Source organism: Oratosquilla oratoria, chromosome 40 (assembly GCF_046742065.1).
Source record: "Oratosquilla oratoria isolate Oo_2021 chromosome 40, ASM4674206v1, whole genome shotgun sequence".
Lineage (NCBI taxonomy): Eukaryota > Metazoa > Arthropoda > Malacostraca > Stomatopoda > Squillidae > Oratosquilla > Oratosquilla oratoria.
In genome coordinates this window covers 15,405,460-15,420,459 of record NC_134816.1, presented here as the reverse complement: position 1 = coordinate 15,420,459, position 15,000 = coordinate 15,405,460, and the positions used below count along the sequence as shown (strand labels likewise).

Sequence of the window (15,000 nt, the reverse complement as noted above, 5' to 3'; positions counted from 1 at the left end):
CTAACAGCAAAAGGGCTGTGAAAAATAGAAAAATCATGTTCAAGGTTTTAAAGTTTGCAAATATTTCTCCGAATTCGATCGCTAAATTGGAGTTCCTGTTACAATACTTTTTGATGTTAATATCACCATAAAACTCAGGTGCGTCTTGCAGGGACTTTAGAGTTGGAAAACGTGCAGTATTACCTGCTGCTAGTTGTTGTTCAAAAAGTTTAAGCTTCAGCTCAAAGGCACAGATAGTCATGTAAACCGTCACTAATTTATTGCGAACTCGTAGCCTTGTACTATGATAATGCAAGGGTTCTGTCATCAGTATTACCTGCTGCTAGTTGTTGTTCAAAAAGTTTAAGCTTCAGCTCAAAAGCACAGATAGTCATATAAACCTATCATTAATTTATTGCGAACTCGTAGCCTTGTACTATGATAATGCAAGGGTTCTGTCATATCTACCATGAAAACTAGATCTATAACTCATTCTTTGTTTTCCAGTTCCTGCACGTCATTTCCCTTTTCACACAAAAATTTTTGCATTTCACTTAATCCAACTCCTCGGCTTAACCACCGAACATCAGTGTGTTATGGCAAAGCCTGCGGATGAGTGTGAATATCCTCATATAAGCTGTTGAACTGTCTGTGGTTCAGACCTTGTGCACGTATGAAGTTCACGGCCTTAATAGCAATATCCATGATATGATCCATATCTAATATCTTACTACAAAGCAAAACACTTCTCTCTGAACTATGCAATGAATACTGTAAATTTGATGGTCTAAGTTTACAGTTAGTAGTTTTTTCCTTTAACTTAGTTGCCACGCCAGCTTTTCTACCAACCATTTGAGGTGCTCCATCTGTAGCCAGACTCACAGTTTTCATCCAGTCAACACCCATTTTATCTAGTGCACCTACCAAATTAAAAAATATATCATCTCCCGTTGCTGTTCCTTTCATTGGTACCATACATACATACATACATACATACATACATACATACATACATACATACATACATACATACATACATACATACATACATACATACATACATACATACATACATACATACATACATACATACACACATACATACATATACCAAAGGCTTTTTCCCCCTACATGGGGGGTAGCCACAAAGAAAAAGGTATAGAAACCACTCCCACCCATTCCATTTCCTATATATTCCACTCCCCTCCACCCTCCTCCCTCCCACCTCCTGGATGACGGGTCATCCCTGCATCCTGTCCACTGTCCTGGGTCAGAAGCAGTGTCGCAAGACACAGCACATCCACAGCAAGACCGCTTCATAAATTCGGCGACACCCCTTTCCGTCCCCTCATGCAGAAAAGGAGAAGACGGGGAGAAATCCTCTCTGGCTGCGTCAATTTTTTTTTTCATACATACTTCCTCACCCCCCCATCCCCCACCCACTCCCCCTCATGCATCATAGCATCATCTATACACAACCCCTCTCCATTCACCCCTATCTTCTGTCCTCTCCCGTCCTTCCTCCACAGTACCAATTCCACAAATTCTTCAGTTACCTACATATTTTCATTTACACCACGTATAAAAACTGCAAGTTGTGCCGTGTCAGTTACATCTGTACTTTCACCAATTTCTACAAAGAATACTACAAATTTAAAAACTCTTTCTTTGAGTTGACCGTTAAGATTTTCTGATAATTTATTGATTCTATCTGAAGCTATATTTTTGAGAGGCGTGTCTTTTTTTTTTTTTTTTTTTTTTTTTTTAATGCTTAACGTTTTCAGGGCAAATATCTTCTGCGTCCGAAAAAATACTTGTATTATAAAGTTTCCCTCCGAAAAAGGTTTCGAAGACAGCTATTTCTTGTGCAGTACTATAACTTGCACGAACTAGACTCTCACTGGCTTGATGAACACGTTTAAAAATTGAGTCTTGCTTTTTGAGTGATCTAACACCCAAACTTTTCCTTCACGCAACTTTCCACTATATTCATCATAATTCGAAGCATGAGTACTTGTGTAATGCCTGCAAATGTTATATTCCTTCGCCACAGCTATATTTTGCTTACAACACGTTGGTTTTCCATTCACTTCAGCAATATATATATATATATATGTATATATATGTCTATATATATATATATATGTATATGTATATTATATATATATATGTATATATATGTATATGTATATATATATATATATATATGTATATATATATATTCACTTTTCCTGCACCATAAGATGTTCTTCGTTAACAGTTCTTTTCTTTGAAAACAATATGAAAGTGGTTCAAAGTACTTCTGTAAAAGATATATTGGGTAGACGTAAAGCTCCAATAGTTCAACTGAATTGAGGGACAAAACAACACTAGTGGTCGTGCTCGAAGGCCGGATAAAGCAAGAGACTGCCATATTACGTTCACGTTTAATACGTAAAGTAAAGAGTCGACGCGACGAAATGGCCACGGTTTAAAACATTATAAATATGTATGATGTAAAAAGACAGAGAGCCATTTGATTAATAGCTTTAAGTGATAACTTTAAAAGATGAAAGACTAGGTTAATCTAAAGATAAATGTGGGTAAAAGTAAGGTGATGAGATGTACAAGGGGTCAGACTGGCACCAGACTGGAAGTGAGCATTAAGGGAGAGCGACTGGAGGAAGTGGATAGTTTTAGATACTTGGGTGCAAATGTGGCAGGAAAAGGTGGAGTGAAGGTGGAGGTAGAATGTAGATTGAGAGAAGCGAGTAAATGCCTTGGTGGGTTTAAGAGTGTAATGAGGAATAGTGTTACGGGACGGGCTGGTTATGTGAAGAGACGTTACGTATAACGGATAAGTGCTTAAGAACCAGCTCACTTCTAGAAGTCACTGTAGGACTGAATTATCTGGTCAGGGCCTAGATAATTCGTAAGACTAGAAGTAAAGGTAACAAAGAAGATTCCAGGAAAGGAATATTAAACTAGCGATAAAACTAGTAAACGAAATTATTAATATCATAGAAAATATTTACAGGCAATCAACACAAAAGAGAATGGGCAGTAGGGTCAATGGGACCGTTACATGATTATAAGAATATGGAAAGTATCGTTCAAATAAGAAACACAAGATACGTATACAATATGGTACTATCTAAGTACAAAGAGATCAGGAACATGTATCAAAATAAGTAATAAGTACAAATATAAGTATAAAGTAATGCAATGTATATAAGACACGTAATGTAGGCAAAAAGGGTGATCACTTCACACCAATCGTCTCATGAGTCTAAACTTCTAGTTTTTATCAAGAGATCAATATGCGAGAAAATGACAAAGTGTGAGTGATTTCCACCGCTTATATACCATTAGACCTGAAGCGGGATACTTCCGGTGAAGGGTGCGGGTGAGCGCAAAGGGGGGAGGAGGGTAAGTTAACACACGTCAACATGGGTAGTTTTAAGACCCTCGACTCGCTTGAACAATCTACTTATTTAGTAACTGTCAAATCTGTGCGCTCCGAACTATTCAGGATTTCGCTTGTCTGTTTGTTCTACAAGAGTGCGCACCTTTCTCCGCACGTAGGCAAGATTACATATAGTGGACGGGCGTTACTGCTTAACATTGTTACAATACATACATAGACAAGAAATATGAACATAGTTATGTAATACAAAGGAACACAATTTTATAACATAATTACGCATATGACGTAATATCTAATATTACGTTATACCTCCACCGTTTGGGAAAGCTTTTAACTTTCTGTTGAAAAGCTATGTTCTAGAAAGGACGTCGGCTAAAACATTAAGGACGCCTTTAATGTGATGAATTGTTAGATTAAAGGGTTGGAGAAATAAACTGCAACGTGTAAGTCTCGGATTCTTGTTTTTCATAGTCTGTAGGAACTTTAAGGGGTTGTGATCCGAATATACTTGAATGGTAGTTGAGGAACCCAGGTAGACTTCGAAGTGGATAAGGGCCTGGACCAAAGCGAGCGTCTCCTTCTCAATTGTTGAGTAGTTCTTCTGCGCAAGGGACAGCTTCTTGCTGTAGTAGGCGATAGCGTGAAGAACTTCATTGTGTTCTTGCAAGAGGGCGGCACCGATACCGGTGTCGCTGGCGTCGACTTGCAGAAGAAAGGGTCGTTGGAAATCGGGTGCCCTTAGAACTGGTGCGTTAGTGAGAAGGGACTTCAGGTTTTTGAAGGCCGTCTCACAGGTAGGTGTCCACACGAAGTCGTGGTCTTTTCTCAACAGGTCAGTCAATGGTTCTGCTACATCTGAAAAATTTGGACAAAAACGGCGATAATAGCCACTCATTCCAAGGAAACGACGTACCTCTCTACGATTAGTGGGTGTTGGTACATCCTTGATGGCTTTTATCTTGGCGTCTATTGGAAACACTTGGGAATTTCCAACTTTAAATCCCAAATAGGGGACCTGTGTATGTCCGAAATCACATTTGGACAAATTGATGGTAAGGTTTGCTTGGTCTGCTCTATAAAAGAAATTATTTAAGTGTTCAATGTGTTCTGTCCAAGACTGACTAAATATTATCACATCATCTAGATAAGTTTTTACTCCTGGCAATCCTGCAACAAGATTACTTATCATTCTTTGGTAAGTGGCAGGGGCATTTTTAAGCCCAAATGGCATTGCTTGGAGTTGAAACAAACCCTCTTCCGTAATGAAAGCGGTAACTTCTCTTGAGCGAGGGTGTACCGGGATTTGATAGTATCCCCTTAACATATCCAACTTGGATACATACTTGGCAGTTCCTAGACTGTCTATGATATCATCTATCCTAGGGATAGGAAAAGCATCGGCCTTAGTATGGGCATTGATTTTCCTGTAGTCAATGCACAGGCGATAAGAATTGTCAGATTTAGGGACAAGAATGCAAGGAGATGCCCAAGGACTACTGGAGGGTTCAATTATTCCCTGTTGAAGCAGAGTGTTTATTTCTGCTTTTATGAACTCCTTCTTTTTTGGATTGACTCTATAAGGGGCTTGTTTGATAGCTCTTGGCGAGTCTAGAATTATTTCATGTTCTATCAAAGAAGTGAATCTTGGGGAATCTAGAAATAATTTTGAAAAACTTCTTAAGAGAGAAAGAATGTCTTTACCTTGTTTCTCAAATAAGTGTCCTACTTTTATCTGAAGATTTTGTAGTATCTGAGAGTTTTCCAAGGGAATCTCAGGAGGATTAGGCAGGTTATCAGGAGGCTCCTCCGATTCTATTGTGGTAGAGCTGCAAATTGGAATTGGATCTCTGGAATGATAAGGTTTTAAGGTATTTATGTGACAGAGACGGGAACTCTTTCTTCTGTCTGGAGTTTTGATTATGTAGTTGAGATCACTGGCTCTGAACAAGACTTCATAGGGTCCTTTGTATTTAGCCTGCAATGGATCTCCTGGTATGGGAAGATAAAGTAACACTTGATCTCCTGGAGAGAAAGTTCTAAGTTTAGAATTTTTATCATACCGACCTTTCATTATTCGTTGAGCATTCGTCAAGTTCTCTCTTGCCAACTTCCAAGCTTCTAACAACTTCTCGGTGACCTGGGACACGTATTTCAAAGAAGGAACTGGTGGTTCTTCTTTCATCCATTGTTCATGAAGTATCTTTAGGGGACCACGGACTTCATGACCGAAGACTAATTCTGACGGGCTGAATCCAAGGCTTTCTTGAATTGTTGTTCGGGTGGCGAACAACAAAAAGGGGAGTCCGTCTTCCCAATTTCGAGTGTTCTCAGCACAGAAGATTCTTAACATTGTCTTGAGCGTTTGGTGAAAGCGCTCTAGAGCACCTTGTGATTGAGGATGATAGGCGGAGGAAGTTACATGATTTATACCTAGTGTTACAAGAGTTTCTCTAAACTTGTTGGAAAGAAAATTACTTCCTTGATCACTTTGAATGTTCTTGGGAAATCCTACCATAGTGAAATATTTCAACATTTCTCTGATTATGTTTTGAGCTTTAATATTTTTCAAAGGAATTGCTTCTGGAAAACGAGTGCTCATACACATGATTGTGAGAATGTACTGATTTCCTTTACTTGAAGGAGGTAAAGGTCCTACACAGTCAATAAGAACTTTTTTAAATGGCTCTTCCATTACAGGAATGGGATGAAGTGGAGCTTCTACAATTTTCTGGTTGGGCTTACCTACAAGTTGACATGTATGACATGTTTTACAATATTGGGCAACATCTTTGACAACCGTGGGCCAATGGAAATGTTGGGTTATGTTGAACAAGGTCTTTCTTACCCCTAAGTGACCTGCTAAGGGAGTATCATGAGCCAATCTTAGAACATTATTCCTGAAACCAAGAGGGAGGACTATTTGATTCCTTACTTGCCATGGCTGGTCAGCGGTTGCGGTGGATGCTCTCCATTTTCGCATTAGGACTCTGTTTTCTATATAGAAACCTCGTGACATATTTTCAACTTCTTCTGGAGATGAAACAAACTCGTACAAATTTTTAAGAGAAGGATCTGACTTCTGTTCTTTGATTAATTCTGCTCTAGATAGAGAAACTGGTGAAGAAGAAGATGGGTCAGTTTGGGAGAATAGGGATTCTAAATTATAGGTCTCCTCTTCAGATTTCTTGTACTGAGATCTGGTTACAGCACAAGCGGGAAACAACTGTAAGTTATCTGAAGGTTCTACTGAGGTCTTAGGGTTATTTGTTATTAAGGGAGAAATGACTTTGCTTCCAGCGATGTCATTGGCCAACAATAAGGATATTCCTACTATGGGAAGAGAGTCTACTACTGCTACTTTAACCATTCCGGTTGTTAAATCAGACCGCAAGAAAACATTATGTAATGGACATTTTACAATTCCTCCAACTCCTTCTATCAATATATCATAACCTGTATATGACTCACCCAGATTCTGCAAGACAGAATTTAAAATCAGACTTTGCTTTGCTCCTGTGTCTCGGAGTATGGAAATAGGATATTGTTGTGAACTACTACTATGAGATATAGTTCCTGAAGATACAAATGGTTTGAAACAAGGATCATGATCTGATGAGGAGGGTTCTACATTACTTGACAATACCGGCTTCTTTGGTAGTTTATCCTGAATAGAGGATTTTGAATCATCTGATTTTATATTACTTACAAGAGTTGGTGTCTTATTGGAGAATGAGGGTGCCAGTCTCTTTCTGCAATTTGAAATGTGATGGCCAGCCTTTTTACAATATGAACAAGTTACAGGGGGATTAGTCTTAAACCTTTCCATTCTTTGCCAAGGTTGGTTTGGAGGATATTGATTGAAATCAGACCTGTAATTGAAATGTGATGGGCTAGACTGATTTTCAAAGTGTTTCTTTGGGGACCAAGGATCAGAGTATTTTGTTGAATCTGGAATATATGACTTTGACTTTTGGGATTCCATTTGTCTTGACTTAGGTTTATGATTTAGTGTGAACTCATCAGCCAATACAGCAGCTTTAGTTAAAGTTTCGGGAACATGATCATCTATAAAAATCCTAAGATCTGTCTCTAAGGTATTCTTAAACTGCTCCAATAAAATCAACTGTTTAAGTCTATCTAAGGTGTCCGTTTCACTAGCCAAACACCACCTATTGAATAACCTCTCTTGTTGAGCCGCATATTCTACGTATGTTAACTGAGGTGTCTTCCTATAATTACGGAATTTCTGTCTATAGGCCTCTGGTATTAGTTCATAAGCTTTTAAAATACAAGCTTTCATATTATCATACTCGCTTTCTGCTTCTGAAAGAGAAGTATAAATTTGCTGAGCCTTACCCTTAAATTGTGTTTGAATGATTAATGGCCAATTTTCTTTAGGGATTTGTAACTGTTGCGCCAATTTTTCCCACTGAAGAAAGAAAATTTCTGGTTCTCCTTCTGAAAATTGGGGTAAAAGCTTTACATACTTGGAAATATCTATATGACCTTCCTGAACTACGGGTTGTCTATCAACAATCTTAGCTTCTACTTCTGTCTTCTTTAATTCTAACTCTACTTGTTTCACTTTAGCTTCCTCTTCTCTAGCTTTAAATTCTGCCAATTTGATTTTAGTTTCGTCCTCTTTAGCTACTTGTTTCACTTTAGCTTCCTCTTCTCTAGCTTTAAATTCTGCCTCAATTTGCATTTGTTTCAGTTTAGTTTCCTCCTCTTTAGCTTTAAATTCTGCCTCAATTTGCATTTGTTTCAATTTAGCTTCCTCCTCAATTTCTACTCTCCTGACCTTTAATTCAATCTCCTTAATCTTAAGTTCAGTTAGTCGTGCCTCTATTTCTAACCTATTTGAAGGAATTTGTATAGCTTTAACCTCTTCTGGAGATAAGATATCATCTTCGATCAGATTTTCAACGAGTTCCTGAAGAAATTTTTTCTTTCGCAAACTTGTATCAATGTCTACTCCAAAGTGCTTGCCTATTTCTATCAAAGTGTCTTTAGTTTGTTTCTTTAAGAAACTTACCTTGGGATTTTGAACGAATTCTTGAATTATATCATCCATCTCTAAAAGAATGTGTTAAATACCTGATAAAATATCCTTGGCAAGGGTCGCCACTTTGTTACGGGACGGGCTGGTTATGTGAAGAGACGTTACGTATAACGGATAAGTGCTTAAGAACCAGCTCACTTCTAGAAGTCACTGTAGGACTGAATTATCTGGTCAGGGCCTAGATAATTCGTAAGACTAGAAGTAAAGGTAACAAAGAAGATTCCAGGAAAGGAATATTAAACTAGCGATAAAACTAGTAAACGAAATTATTAATATCATGGAAAATATTTACAGGCAATCAACACAAAAGAGAATGGGCAGTAGGGTCAATGGGACCGTTACATGATTATAAGAATATGGAAAGTATCGTTCAAATAAGAAACACAAGATACGTATACAATATGGTACTATCTAAGTACAAAGAGATCAGGAACATGTATCAAAATAAGTAATAAGTACAAATATAAGTATAAAGTAATGCAATGTATATAAGACACGTAATGTAGGCAAAAAGGGTGATCACTTCACACCAATCGTCTCATGAGTCTAAACTTCTAGTTTTTATCAAGAGATCAATATGCGAGAAAATGACAAAGTGTGAGTAATTTCCACCGCTTATATACCATTGGACCGGAAGCGAGATACTTCCGGTGAAGGGTGCGAGTGAGCTTGAACAATCTACTTATTTAGTAACTGTCAAATCTGTGCGCTCCGAACTATTCAGGATTTCGCTTGTCTGTTTGTTCTACAAGAGTGCGCACCTTTCTCCGCACGTAGGCAAGATTACATATAGTGGACGGGCGTTACTGCTTAACATTGTTACAATACATACATAGACAAGAAATATGAACATAGTTATGTAATACAAAGGAACACAATTCTATAACATAATTACACATATGACGTAATATCTAATATTACGTTACAATAGACATTTGGGAATGGATGCTAAGAGGAGACTGTATGAAGGAGTGATTGTGCCAACAGCACTGTATGGGGCAGAAACATGGAACATAAGAGAGAAAGAGAGAAGGAGTTTGAATGTGTTTGAGATGAGGTGTCTGAGAAGTATGATGAGGGTTACTAGGCTAGAAAGAGTGAGAAATGAGGAGGTGAGGATGAGAACAGGGGTGGAAAAGGAGCTGGGAGATAGGGTTGATGAAAGAATATTCGGATGGTATGGACACATGGAAAGAATGAGTGAAGAAAGACTAGTAAAAGAGGTATGGAAGGCAGATGTGGAGGGAGTGAACATGAGGGGACGTCCTAGGATGAGGTGGATGGATGGGGTGAAGGGGGCTTTAGGGAAGAGGGGAATGTCTGTTGAGGAAGGACGGGAGAGGACAGAAGACAGGGGTGAATGGAGAATGGTTGTATATGGATGATGTTGTAATTGCATGAGGTGGAATGGGCGGGGGGGGGTGAGGTAGTATGTGTGAGCAAAATTTGACGCAGCCCTGAAGGGATTTCTCCCCGTCCTCTCCTTTTATGTAATGGGGGGACGGCGAGGAGGGGTCGCCGATTTAATGAAGCGGCCTTGCTGTGGATGTGCTGTGTCTTGCGACACTTCTTCTGACCCAGGGCAGTGGACAAGGTGCAGGGATGACCCGTCATCCAGGAGGTGCTAAGATAAGAGGGAGGGTGGAGGGGTGTGGAGTGTATTCAGGGATGGAATGGGTGGGAATGATGTTATGCCTTTTCCTTTTTGGCTACCTCCCTTGTAAGGGGGAAAAAGCCTTGGTATATGTATGTATGTATGTATGTATGTATGTATGTATGTATGTATGTATGTATGTATGTATGTATGTATGTATGTATGTATGTATCTATGTATGTATGTATGTATAAACATAAAGCAGCAAATGTGCTGCGGGCCGTCTATAGGAGTGTGGCGGGCCACGTGTTTGACACCTCTGGGGTATGGGGATTGAGAAGAGGGAAAAAGTAAATGTAGGGAGAGCGAAAGAGGACGGACAATAGTAGGAAGAAGGAAGTGGGAGGGAAGAAAGAGATGGAGTAGGAGAGGGGAGGGGGATGCGGGACTTGGGAGTGGTGGTGGTGGTGGGGGGAGCACGTGCAAATGGCCACAGCGGCTGTCGGGCCTCGGCTGGCTCCTTTCTTGAACTTCATCATTGATTCCGACGTGCTGATCATCATCATGCAACAAGGAGGCTGGGAAGAAGGGGGAGGGAAGAGATGAGAGAGAAGGTATTAGGAGGGAAGAAAGGGAAGCGAGGAGGAGAGGAAGGTCTGTAAGAAGAAGGGAGGAGAGGAGACGGTGAAAGTGAGAGAAGGAAGGATGATAAGAAGGGATGACGAGAAAGAATGGAGGAGGGTAGGAAGAGAGGTAGGGGGAAATAAAGGAGAGGAATACAGATGGAGGAAAGAAAGTGATGGGGGGGGGAGAAGAGGGAGGGGAGAAGCTGAGATGTGGAGTAAGAAGTGGGGGAGCAGGGGTGAAGCGAGAAAAATGAGAGAAGAAGAAGAGGAAATGAAGGGAAAAAAGGAGGGGGAGGGAGAAGGAAGGAAAGGAATGAATTGAGGTGTACGTGAGAAGTAATGAAAGAGAAAATAAGTGTGTGTAGAAGAAGGGAGGTTGGGGAGAAGGGAAAAGGAGGAGAAAAGAAGAGGAGGGGGAGAAGGGTAGAGAGATGAAGTGAAGAGGGGGAGAAGGGAAAAGAAGGAGAATGGAGGAGAGGAGAGGTGAGGAGGGGGAGGAAAGAAGAACGGATAAGGGTGGAGGGGAAAGGAAGAACGAGGGGGGGGGGAAGAGGAGAGGAAAAAGGAGAAAGGGAGAAGGGTGTTACAATGCCTGTAGAATGCAGGGGAAGAGAAAAAGAGAAGGGGAGGAAAGACAGTGAGAGGTGAGACAAGGGGAGATTAGTGAGAGTGGTTGGAGGAAAGGGGAGAGGGGGAGAGGGAAGGAAAGGAAAAGGGAGGGAAAGAAGACCTTGACCGGGACTCAGGATTGGTGAGAATGGTGCAAAGCTTAAGGAGGGGAGAGTGCAAGCGTGGAAGGAAAAGAAGATGAAAGGGAGAAGAGGAGAGGAGAGGAGAAAAGGGAAAATTAAAAAGGTACCGTAGATAAAGGGGAGGCGGAGGAAGGGGAAAGAAAGGGGGTAGAAGAGAATAGAAGAGAAAAATAGAGGAAAGGAGGGGAGGGAATAAGGAGGGAGGAAAGAAAAGAAAAGGGAGGGTAGAAAGGGAAGGGGAGGACAAGGAAAAGGGTAAATGGATAGTGAAGGAAGTGACATGTAGGTGATGAAGGAGAAAGATGAGGATGAGGGGAGTGGGAGATGAAATCTTACTGGAGATTCAAGAAGGGGAAGGGGAAGTAGTGTTCATGCTGGGGATGGGCGAAGGACACTGGATGGAGAAGGAAATAAAAGAAGGAGAGAAGGAAGTGAGGGAGGGAAGAAGAAAGAAGAGAGCCGGAGGGAGAGCGAGAAGGGAAAGGAAGGGAAGGGAAGGGGAGTGGGAAAGGGAGAGAAGGAAGGGAGGGAAGAAAAAAAAACATAAAGAGGGAACGGGGAAGTAGAGGGAGGATTTCACTAAGGCTATCAGGGTAAGGGGAGGTAGGTACCAATAAGAAGAGTGCACGGAGAGAAGGAGAGACAAAGGTAGAGCAAAACATAAAGGATGCAAGGAAGAAAAGAAGGAAAATCAAATCAAAGGGTGATTGGAAGAAAGAGAAGCAGGAAGGGAGGAGAAGAGGGGAGGTTAGGGGACAGGAAGTAAGAAAGAGTGACGGGAAAGGAGGTGAAATGTGATGGGAACGGAGAGGGAAAGAAGGTGAAAATGAATGGCTGGGCAAAGAAGATGCACGAGGGTGTGGGGGGGGGCGTAAGGAAGGGAAGAAGAAGGGAGTGGAGAGGAGGAGAGGGGAGGGAATGGGAGAGAAGAGGTGGGTAGAGGAGGAAAGAGGAAGAATGGAGAGGGGAAAGAAGGGAAGAATATATTACGAAGAGGAAGAAGAAGAGGACTAAGAAACGAGAACGCATAGCGTAGAGTAGAGGAAGGGAAAAGAGGAGAAGGAGGAGTGTCCGGAGTTGAGTCTTTGAAGACCAGATCCAGCACCGAAGTGAATCAAACGGCCGGGCGCTGTCCAGAACAAAATCCGGAGAACCCCAATGTAGTTTAATGGTCAGTTGAGAGTCTAAAATTGTTTATCGTTATCCGGAATAAAATATGTAAACAACGTCATTGCAATGAAGTGCTTCATGGGGAAGGTTTAAAGAAATGGAAGGGAAGAAGAGGAGAGGGAGCAAATGGAAGGACGGGAAGGGAAGGAAATTAAAGGAAGAGGAGGAGAAGACTTGGGAAGGGATTTTCAGAGAAGTGAAATGATGGATATACGATGGGATTGAAAGGAAAGTAAAGGGAAGAGGAGAATAAAGAAAGGGTTGGGAATGGATAGAAGGGAAAAGGGGAAAATAAAAATAATAGGAAGGGAAAGGAAAGGAAGGAAAAGAAGGGGAAGGGAAGAAAGGGGAAGGGAAGGGAAGGGAAGGGAAAAGAGGAGAAGGGAAGGGAAGGGAAAAGAGAAGAATAGAAAGCAAGGGAAAAGAGGGGAAGGGAAGGGAAGGGAAGGGAAGGGAAGGGAAGGGAAGGAAGGGAAGGGAAGGGAAGGGAAGGGAAGGGAAGGGAAGGAAAGGGATGGGAAGGGAAGGGAAGGGATAGGAAGGGATGGGAAGGGAAGGGAAGGGATAGGAAGGGAAGGGAAGGGAAGGGAAAGGAAAGAAAGGGAAGGGAAGAGAGGAAAATGGAAGGGAAGGGAAGGGAAGGGAAGGGAAGGGAAGGGAAGGGAAGGGAAGGGAAGGGAAAGGGAAGGAAAGGGAAGGGAAGGGAAGGGAAGGGAAGGGAAGGGAAGGGAAGGGAAGGGAAGGGAAGGGAAGGGAAGGGAAGGGAAGGGAAGGGAAGGGAGGGGAAGGGAGGGGAAGGAAAGGGATGGGAAGGGATAGGAAGGGAAGGGAAGGGATGGGAAGTGAAGGGAAGGGAAGGGAAGGGAAGGGAGGGGAAGGAAAGGGATGGGAAGGGAAGGGAAGGGATAGGAAGGGAAGGGAAGGGATGGGATGGGATGGGAAGGGAAGGGAAGGGATAGGAAGGGAAGGGAAGGGAAGGGAAGGGAAAGGGAAAGGAAGGGAAGGGAAGGGAAGGGAAGGGAAGGGAAGGGAAGGGAAGGGAAGGGAAGGGAAGGGAAGGGAAAGAAGGGAAGGGAAGGGAAGGGAAGGGAAGGGAAGGGAAAGGAAAAGTGATGGAAGGGTAAGGAAGGGAAAAGACAGTGAAGGAAAGAAGGGGAACGAATGAAACTTTAAGGTAAATGAACATGAGGGGAAAAGCAGTTAAGAGGAAGAATGAGGATGGAAGGGGAGGATAGGAAGGAAGACAAAGGAAATAGTATGGGAAAAGAGAGGAAGAATTGGCGGTGGGAAAGGTGAGGAATGGAGAGGGGACGGGGCAGAGAAGGGGATAGAATAGGGGATTGTAGGTGAAGGTGGGTAAGGAGGCGGAAAGGTGAGGAATTAACTGAAGGCAGGGGAAGGGTAGAAGAAGGAATGGGAGGAGGAGGGAAGGGAAGGGAAGGAAGGGGAGACGAGGGGAGAGGGAATGATCCGCAGATATGTTGGAAAGGGGAGGACGGAATGGAGAGGAGAGGAAGGAATGGATGTGGTGAGATGGAAAGTTGAGATTCAAAAGAAGGAGGAAGGGCCAAGCGTGGAGGACGGTGATGGGGAAAATAACAAAGTGGAGGCGGGTGGAACAGAGAGGGATTAGAAAAGAAAGTGTATAAGTAAATGGGAGGTGGAAATGGGAGTGGAGAGAAAGTGAACATTAAATGAGAAAAGAGAAAGGAGAAAATGTGGAATAGAGGGATAGAATGAACGAGAACATTGGCATAAATAAGAGTTGCGACAAGTAGGAATATATAAGAGAAGGACAAGAGTAGAGAGGAACAAAATAGTAAAAAGGGGAAAAAATGAGAAACGGAGAAAGTAAGGGAGCTGGAAGAACAGAATGTGTAGCTGCAAGCAAACGAGGAAATCGGTAGAGAAGATGAAATTATTATTATTATTTAGTTGCATACCGTCGCGTTGTACTTGTGGACATCCCCAACCTCGCCACCCCACCTCTCAGTGGAGAACTTTGGACGAAAACCATAGGTCGAGAAAATGTCCTCCTTTTCCCACCTGGGTGAATACACAAAACTTTCGTGAAAGGATAGGATTTACATATGGCAGGGAAGTGTTGGACTGGCCTTGTTTGTGCGTGTTGTCTGCTCAGTCCCAAGGTATCACACTTTTACTTTATTAACTTATATTGTGGATGATGGCAGGCGATTTTGTTTAAGGTTCATTCATGGGCTGAATAAAATTGTGTGGTGTCAGTCGTCGTAGCCATGGTGTTAAAATCAAGTGTTATATGAAATCGACACCATGAAGACAGATACCTTACCTCATAGGTAGCCCTTTTCCTGTTATTCTGGCTGCAACCAAAACTTTCTATCAATCCCCGTGACACCCTATCTAATCGGTAACGAAGGGTTTGTAGATTA

The 15,000-nt window shown here is 41.9% G+C and overlaps 1 protein-coding gene across 1 annotated transcript; it reads right to left on the bottom strand.

The window, feature by feature from the left end:
* Positions 1-573: 573 nt before the first annotated feature.
* Positions 574-885, bottom strand: LOC143020448 (general transcription factor II-I repeat domain-containing protein 2A-like). Its single transcript, XM_076176868.1, has one exon. It carries the CDS (start codon positions 883-885, stop codon positions 574-576), a length of 312 nt encoding a protein of 103 aa, XP_076032983.1.
* Between the last annotated feature and the right edge of the window lie 14,115 nt (positions 886-15,000).

Excerpts from the sequence above, each read along its gene's own strand:
- LOC143020448 (XM_076176868.1), bottom strand. The coding sequence starts at position 885 with ATGGGTGTTGACTGGATGAAAACTGTGAGTCTGGCTACAGATGGAGCA.